The sequence below is a fragment of the Aythya ferina genome (assembly GCF_964211825.1).
Source record: "Aythya ferina genome assembly, chromosome: 15".
NCBI classification, from domain to species: domain Eukaryota; kingdom Metazoa; phylum Chordata; class Aves; order Anseriformes; family Anatidae; genus Aythya; species Aythya ferina.
Genome location: NC_140314.1, coordinates 2,651,163 through 2,660,224, shown reverse-complemented (window position 1 = coordinate 2,660,224; position 9,062 = coordinate 2,651,163). Strand labels below are relative to the sequence as shown.

The following is a 9,062-nucleotide window of genomic DNA, read 5'->3' as shown; positions in this document are numbered from 1 at the left end:
TTAATTATTTTTTTTTTTCCTGCATGTCTTTTTTGCTGCTGTTGCCCGGCGCTCGGGTTGACGTCGGCTTTCCGTGGTGAAGCTGTCCCGCGGGGAGGGCCTGGATGAAGAGCGGGGAAGGGGCAGGGAACGGAGGCTAAAAACGAAAAATCAACCCCAAAACTGAAAAATAAAATAATTAAAGTGGTGTTGACAGGTGCCTCGAATGCCTCGAGAGGCTTCTGGGTCTGCGACGGCAGCAGAGGGGCCTTCGGAGGGCAGCGGGTCCACGTGGGTGCGGGTGTGCGGAGGAAGACGAACAGAAAGAGTGCAAAGGGGAGGTTTCGGCTATCACCGAGCTCTCAGAGGCATTCTGCGATGAGAACAAATCATTAGCTTAAATGCTCACAAAGAACATCACCTAAGACAGCTCTTTATACCTTTACAGACTGTATCAATAATTTACTCTGAACTGCAGTAAACAAAATACATTTCTTAAATAACTTACTATTTATTTGTTTTTCTATCTCTCTGTAAATTTAACTTTTTCATTTTTTTTTAGTCTTTTTTTTTTTTTTTTGCAATGCAAGAAACCTTGTTTGTGCACGTTAGTTCAGATTATTGCGACATTTAACCTGAATATCCATTAAAAAAGGAAAAAAAAAAAAAAAGCAAAAGGACAATTGTACAGACAAGAAGAATGAATAACTTATTATTGCACTGGCTACAATTCAGTAGTGATTTGTTTTTTTTTTTTTTTCTGTAGTTAGGACAACCTCTAAAGTACAAAAGAAAAATGAGAGAGACGGCTAAAGCATCAGCTGTGAAAAGAAGCTGCTAGGATGATGGTGGAGGAAGAGAGGGAGGGGAGAGGGGAAAAAAAGGAGAGCAAAGAAAGAGGAGAAACATTTGGAAAACGCATGGCCGTAATAATTAGATCCACATAAAACCCAAGGAAACACCACCCAGTTGCGGAGTCACATGTAATGCAAAAAACAGTATCGTTTCTCTATAAAAATATGTGCATTATGAAGAGAGAGTTTTCGTGGGTATATATTTTTTTTTGTCTTTTTCCTTGTTTTGTATCTCACAAATACATTATTTCTATTTATATAACTGCTGATATACAGACAATGTACAGCTCCCATCTCCTGGGCACTCCCACGTAATGTGACATCTCCAAAAGGTGCCTTTTTAAAAGTTGAGCGTCTTTTTTTAAAAAAAAAACAACAAAAAAACAACAACAAAACCCAAAGAGAATCCCCCAAACCCCAACCGCCACCACCTCGCACCCGAATCAATGTGATCGAGGCCACGGAGGGCGGCAGGGGGACTGAAGCCACCCCCCGGCCAGCTCCACCTCCCCTTTAGAAAAGAAACCCCCCAAACCCCTCGCAAAGCCGCTCCCCCCGCCCCGAAACACCCGTCACCGTTTCGTCCAGCCGTTTGTTTGGTTTCTTTTTAATTTTTTTTTTACGTTTTTTTTTTTGTTTGTTTGTTTTTTTGCAAACCTCCACAGCGCTTAAGAACAAGTGACTGCGAGAAAGGAGAAAAAAAAAAAAACAACAAAAAACGAGAGAAGAGCGGCCGCGCACCCGCCGCCGCTCAGTCCCTTCGGTTTCAAAACCCACATTGGTGTCAAGCCCTTGAGACCCCCCCCGTTCCCCCCTCCCAGAAAGCTATACTGGCTCGTCGATGTCTTCTTCTGTTGCGACAGTCACGGGCCCCAAGTCCTGCTTGCGGAGGGGGCTCTTGGCGGGGCCGAGGAGCTCTTTGCTTTTCTCAGCGCTGCCCCACTGAGTTTTTAAGTGATCCGCTTTTTTCAGTTCGGGGGCCGTGGGGTCCGGCCGGGAATCCGGCGTGGATTGCCCGCTGTCCAGGAGATCCGAGAGGCTGCTCAAGGAGCTGCCGTCCGACTGCTCGAAGGAGAAGTTGGGGATGGCCAGGTGCTCCCCGTGGCACGGGGGCTGGCCCCGGCGCTCCGTTTTGGAGGCCGGTTCCCCCCCGGGCTGGCTCTCCGCGAGCTCCAGGGACTCTCTGTAAGCCGGGAACTCGCAGGACGGGGTCCTTCGGCGCAGCATGCTGTTCTCGGAGGGTTTGGTGCGCGAGGCCGCCCCGCCGTCGTCCTCCATGGGAGGATCTATAGAAATGCAGGGCGGGCTCATCTTCTTCTTCCTCCGGGCTCCGTGGATGTACTCGGACTCCGGCTGGATGTGGGCAGGGGACCGCTGCTTCTCCTCGGCAGGGTCCTCAAAGCTACAGTCTCCGTCGCTGACGGAGGGGCAGATCTCGATGGAGTGCCGCCTTTGGTCGTCTGCCCAGCTGGGCTTGTTGAGGAAGCCCTTTGTGTCGATGCTGTAAAACTTCTTCAAGTCCTTCTCCTTGCCGCCTCCCCCGGAGAGGCTGCTTGTGCTGCAATTCTTGAGGGGCACCGGCGACGGGGCCGGGGAGATGAACGGTGAAGTCGAGCGGCTCCCGGCCTCCGAGTGCTCCCCCCAGTCTTTGGCTGAGCTGTTGATGTGGCGAACCTCCTCGTCGGCCAGGTCGGAGGGCTCCACGAGGCAGCCCTCGGGGCCGGGGGGGCTGTCAGCGGGGCTGCCCGGCCGGCTGGGGACCCCACGCTGGCCGCAGCCGTGCTTCCGAGCCAGCGTGCCAGGGTGCCGATGTGGGGAGGATGGAGGGGAACACGGAGGGGTGGCTGGCAGGGAGGAGGCTGTGGGGTGGAGAGGGCTGGGGGTGAAGGTGCTCTGGGGCTGCTTTGCTGATGGTAGAGTCTCTCCTGGCTCCGCTTGCAGGCTGTCCTTGGGATCCGGCGTCTGCACGTCCATGGAGTCCGTCCGAACGGCCTCCTGGAAGGGGAGGAGAGAGAGATGGGAACGAGAGCCTGGGGATCTGCTGGGCTGGTGGCACTTTTAGGGTGAAAGCTGGCCCGTGGCAGAACAGTTGGTGGGTGTAATGATTCCCTCACCGTCCCGTCTCCACCCCGCAGCGCCAGCCCCCATGGGACTGCCTCCAGACAAGTTTTGCAACCAGACCTGGGACCTTTTTGTCCTAAAAAGGGGAATTCTGCTCTCAACTCCAAAAAAACAAACCCAAGAGAGGACTGGAAAAGAAGAGAAGGGCTGAGGTGACCACAAGGGAGTTTGCCTCTGCAGGCTCTTGGCCTCTTACCTGCCTGCACAGCAGCTTGTTGAGAGTAGGAGATCGAGGAACGACGTGGGGGGGAAGGATCTTCCAGCGGTGCCGGCCGTCGTGGTTGGGAGAGCGCGCGGCCAGCTGGAGGGACTCCGTGGGGACTCTCAGAGAGGAGGAACATGCTCCCACAGGCTGGGATCGGATGGAGGTGATGGACCCTAGGAAACAGAGAGGGAAGAGTCACCACCATGGGGCTGAGAAGTCTGGAGGCTGGGTGGGTGCCTGCAGGCTCCAGTGTAAATGCTGGAGAGGAAAGGAAAAGCCTGTCGAGTCCAGCTGAGATCCCAAACCTCACCACAAGCCTTGGGCAGTGCCAGTATTAGAAACCAGGTGCCCCTTGTCCTGTCTCCTGCCCTAAATACCTGGCCACACCTCATCAGGAGACGAAAGAAGCCTCCTCTGCAATCCACTTGCATTGCATGTGGCTCTGCCCTCCCTGGGATACCACCCATTACAAACTTCATGCTCACAGCATCTATTTTCTGTTCCAGGCAATGGAAAACTTCTCTCTCAGCAGCTGTGATGCTCAGGGTGGATGGCAGCCACCAGCCCCACACAGCAGCAAGTGAAGGGCAGCACCAGGGTTGCAGTGGAAGCCCGGCCATTGCCACTTTCCCAGCAGCACTGCCTCAGGGGGGTTTATAAAAGGACTTGGAGAAGGTGGCTGAGGGAAAATTTGGTGGCTGGGCTGTTTTTTCGTGAGTCCACCTGCAGGGCTCACAGCCCTGTGCTGCTTTGCCAGGGGAAGGCGAAAGCAGCGCTGTGCCACTGCCTCAGAGCCTCCGGAGCTCGCCTCGCCTTGTGCAGCCACTTCGCCAGGAGGAGACACTGCTGGCATGCACAGGGCAGTTTTTCCATTTCCTACAACGCAAATCCTACCCCTGATATCCATCCACGAGGCAGCCTCTGGCTGATCCACAGCACAGAGGCAGCTTCAAGTGCTTTGAGAGTCCCTGAGCTCATGTATCAGGCAGGGAGCGCGCTCTTCCTGAAGGCTCCCAGTCCCTCTGTGGTGCTGCTTTACTGCATTTCTGTGTTGTTTGAAAGATCTTTTGCTTTTTATATTTTTTTTTTTTGGCTGCAGGATTTATTGTCCTCATTAGCTTGAAACCCAACGTCTGTTTCTACATTGCTGCTCCATGTTAAAAACACAGCTATCCATCACTTCAAGAGATCTCGCCCAAAGGTCAGGGAACTTGAACCTATGACAAAAGCCATCCAGACAGTTTGCAGTTTCATTTCAGAAAGAGATTTGTTGTTGGGAAGAAAGAAAACTTAGCGTTTAATCATTTTTCTTTTGGAGCTTTTCTCCAGAAAGCTGCGGAAGCGGCAGAGCAGTGAGGTTCCCACCCCACAACCTGCCCCACTTCTCCCTCTTTTGTTTTTGGGCTCTCCTACAGGCAGAGTTTCAGGCTGAGTCTGTGCTATTCATTGTGATAATCCAGGCTTTACGAAATGTTTTTTATGATGCAGAAAAATGTTGTCATAAAATCTTTTACAAACACAGTCATAAAATCAAAACCTTACGCTTTCCTCCCCATCCGTAGCTGGAATTTCCTTCTGTTGGAAACTTTCCATCTAGCTGTCCTATAGGAAACCAAAAAACCCTCTTAACTGCATGGTCAGGAACCCTGAAGGGAGCCAAATCTCTCTGGATTTGTATGTTTTTTTCTTGTTTTTCTAACAAATCAGGAAACTGCACCTAAGACCAAAATAATACAAGACCTGGTCATCTCACATTTTCAGTGTGTAGACACCAAAATGTTGGGAGAAGAGCAGACATCCTTAACTGACATTGAAAAGTCAATGACAGCACAAATGCTAATGCAAATCTGTGTGTGTAACTTGTGGGACTGTCACAAATCGGAGTTTGGTCAGCTCAGGAGCAGCACAGCTCTGGGTGATGCTCCTTGGATGCATCCACCAGCTCAGAGAGAAGGTAAGCACCTGTCATATCCATTACTCGACTGTTCCTGGAGAGAAATTTGGGAAAGATGAAAAATCCTTGGCCAGTTCTACCCACCTCTGCCAACATCACAGCAGTTTTATACTAGCATAAATCCTGATTTACACCCACTACAGAGATGAAAATCATCCCCAGTAGTCCAGCTATGAAACTCAACCTCTGTTTTCTTTGCTTAGCAAAGAATTTGCAGGTGAAATAATAATAAATACTGAGCAGAGAACATTAACGGGTATCCAGACAGCTTAAGCAAATAGAGAGTTACTTCACCCAAGGAAATCAGAGCAGATCTTGCCAGCCCCACCAGGGTCTGCAAACCCACCACTCCTCTGTCCAAGCAGTTCTTGCATTTCAAACAGCGTTGCATCAAAGGAAACCATACTGGTAAGTTCTTGGGAGCCACTCAAGAAGCACATGTGCTTTTAGGGAGGCAGGTATTTTCTTTCTTATTGATTTCCCCTTCAAACCAATTTGCGCAACAAAGGAGAAAGAAAGGCATTTTAGGGGAAATGTATTTGGATGCAGTTGGGTAAATGTATACTCCAAGGCTCTGTGGAGCTCGTGATTCCCTGGCTGCGGGGTCTCTCCACAAGATTCATTATAAGGCCAGGCTACAGAGGCACTGGAGAGCGCTTTCTAATCTTTATGCTCCCAAAGAAACTCCTCCATCTGTGAACTCAATGTACTGTGCTAAAACGATAGTGCTCTGAGACTGAAGACTGCCTGAAACAAGAGCTGTACAGGAGCTCTGTCAGGAAGCAACGCCGACGCCAGCTTTTATTCATGTTGACTTTATTGATTTGTATTCCTGATGTCAGGGCCGACCATTTCAGAAGAAATGTGCAGCTAATACCCTTTTCCTTGGCTACCCGCCTGTGCTCTGTGCCTCTCGCACTGCTCGGGAGCCCCACTTCTCCCCAGTCAAACACCCAAACCGCCCACTTGCTCCTGACAAAACGCAGTGACGTGGTGAAAACACAACACTGCAGCCCGTGGGATGGTATCAAACCAAACAAAGCGAGTCCTGGCTCAACCCACACGCGGCGCTGGCTGCGTATTCCCCATCTAACCATACGTGTGCAGGCAGGAGTTACTGTGCTCGGTTTTGGCTGGCTGTGCAATAAGGAAGGGAAATCTCCACGAGTGGTAGGTACCTCGCTGGGATTTGCAGGGATATGTCTCCATCTCCACCTCGTGGAGGGGAAAGGGGGCTTTGGCTGGCATGACGGGCCGGAACATGTAGCTGTCGTTGGGCAAGGAGTGCATGCGGGACACGGAGATCTTGCGCACCGTCAGGAGGTTTTGAGAGTCCTGTGGCCGCAGACTGGCCGTGCCAACCTGCAAAGCAAGGAGACAGGGAAAGGGGTCACTCAGCATCTTGGTGAATTTACAGTGGTCTCCTTCACGTCTGTTTTTTTGTTTTAAAACCCGGGCAGATGTTCCTCTTGGCATCTTACAGGGAGTCAGCAGCCCCGGTGACTGCAACAGAACACCAAAGCTGCAGAAAGAGCTCAAATTGCGGCTCGAGTAAAACGAGGCATCAATGAGCCACCGCTAAGCTGATTCTTGGACACGGCAGCTAAGGAGTAAGGTCCAGGAAAATGGGGCCCACCCTCCGAACACAGGAGAAAGCCAGCATTTCTCACACTGTTCTGATTTTCCCAGGGATGTTTTCAGCCCAGCCTGGGTGGTGATGGGACAGGCGGACAAAATCAGACAGTCCCTGGCCACGTGGACTTAGGGTACCAAGAGCTTCTGGAAATTCATGGATTGTCCCCCGAAACACACACACACACACACACAGAGGCAGACGTTTAAACACACACCCACGTTAAGACCACTGCAGATCCTGGGCCTCTCCCTTACTGCATGGGGCCTGTTGGGCACCGCTGGCCCCGACGGGTGGCAGCCCCACCACAGGGGGCAGAGGGAAGGAGAGGACATCGTGGTGTGGCACTGCCTGGGTGTGGAGCCTGTTCTGGGGAAGAAAAGGGATTTTTCTGTGTTTGTATGGCCTCTCTGTCAAACAGGGCTCTGGTTGGAAGTGCCCAGACAGAGCATCTCCCATCATGACCCTCAAACCTGAGCCCTCACTGCTTCTCTGGGGCTCTCTTCACTTCATCCACCTTACAGCGAACATATCCCAGGGTCTCAGGAAGCTTTATGTCCCCAACAATGTCCCCGTGGTGCTGATGGAGCAGCGGTGAGAGGTGGTGCTGTGACCAGGCCAACCGGGCAGCGGGACCCCTGCACCTGCAGCCTGGCTCCTGGCCCCAAGGTTTTGGTCCTCAACACCTTCCCCTTACAATTTACCACATTATCTAAGGTACAACTAATTGCCCTGCTTTGCCTTTAATGTCAGCCTCACAGTGACTGATTGAAAGCATTTTCCCAGCTGCATGTCTTAAATTAAACGTATTTTGCTTCACTCCACTGGACTGTTTTCCCTCTGTGCTAGCAAAAGCTGGGCCCGAGATCCCTTGCTGGATAATTTGGAAGTCACCAAGGATCTGTCTGAAACTGTTTTTTCCATACGTTCCTTGCTCATGAATTTCTTTCCTCAGATCCAACAGAGATGCATCCCGAGACGAATTACTCCACGCTTTTACCCTCTTGAACTTGGCTGAGAAGCCGAGGGGAGCAGCCTCGGGTATTTACAGGTAGCTGGCATCCCGAGCATCCCTCTGGGTCTACCCAGGCCTCTCTCCTGCTATATTGATGCAGCGGCAAGGCGGCTGTGCCAGTTGGCCTTTGGCCATTGCAGCTAATGAGCTACCAGCATCCCGGCACCTGGAGCAGAAGGTGGGCAGGCAGTTGTTGAAATCCTGTGCCACATGGAGAAAAAAAGGCCTCACCCCGCTGTCTCAGCAGACTAACAGAAGGAGCACGGCGTTTTTCTATTAAATCCCCATTCGTCGCTGAGGGATCTCGTATCATTCTGCTCCAGATGGGACAAATGGACAGAAATCCCCTCTTGACACAAACAACGGTGATTTTGAAGGTTTCAGCTATTGAGACCCAATTGACTGAGGGACTTGGGTAAGTTCCAGATGGCTCAACGCCACCGTAAGAAGTACTTGAAATATGAAACGTGTGCAAGAAGTTTGCTGGCTCACACCTGGCGAGCTGCTCCTGACAGCTAGGAAGGCTTGGAGACACAACACCGTGCTGCTCCTCCTCTGTGCTGGGAAATGCACTCAGGAACCAGACCCCAGGCCTTGGAAATCAGTGAAATCCTTCTAAACCCATGAAAACCCAACCTGAACCAGCACTGCCAAGGCTGTGCGTGGTGACCACTGCCTGCACCAAAGCTCTCCGACAGCAATAAAATGACCCCAGAGGGCCTTGGGGATGCAGCTCAGAGGCTTGGTTAAACATCTTTAATGAGTGAGCACAGCTCCCTCCTCTCATGTCTGGGAACTGGTAACCTTCTGGAGCTCTGATTTTGTTCTGGTCCAAAGGGAGCTCGAGAAGAAACAATCCTGCAAATAACTCTGCAGGACATTACCCTTCTTGGGTGATTAAACCAAGCCTAAAGCAGATTCATTCTGGGTGGACACTGCAAGTTGTCTGGTGGCAGAGGATGTGCTCCCCTGTGCAGCACGCACAGCTTCGTGGCACTGCACCTCCTCATTTGTGCCAAATGCCTGCAGCCCATCCAGCAGCACATTGATTTAGGAGGGCACATTCCAGGTTTGGGCCCAAGAGCTCCTGCCAGCTGAGATCTGGGGCAGGGTCACTCCTGCGGGCACATTTGGTTCTGTGTGGTCTCAGTAGGAGCAAGGTGGAGAGGTACAGCACGTGCAGCTGGAAGAAGGGGTCTCTAGGAGGCATGATGAGTGAAGGAAGAGATGGAAAGATGTTCACCAGCTTGCTCCAGCATGCTTCTAACTGGGGACTGAATTTCAGGGCAGATGACGTGCAG

General features: G+C 51.6%; 1 protein-coding gene across 2 annotated transcripts in view; it reads right to left on the bottom strand.

Moving 5' to 3' along the window:
• Window positions 1-1,429: 1,429 nt before the first annotated feature.
• Window positions 1,430-9,062, bottom strand: part of LOC311445096 (voltage-dependent T-type calcium channel subunit alpha-1H-like) — a 117,341-nt gene continuing 109,708 nt past the window's right edge. For both annotated transcript variants that reach the window (XM_084536809.1, XM_084536810.1), the window contains 3 exons: window positions 6,292-6,475; window positions 3,151-3,332; window positions 1,430-2,828 (listed from right to left, as the gene is read on the bottom strand). In XM_084536809.1, coding sequence (XP_084392935.1) covers window positions 1,659-2,828; window positions 3,151-3,332; window positions 6,292-6,475 — 1,536 coding nt within the window. In that variant the 3' untranslated portion in view covers window positions 1,430-1,658. The remainder of the gene's footprint in view (window positions 2,829-3,150; window positions 3,333-6,291; window positions 6,476-9,062) is intronic.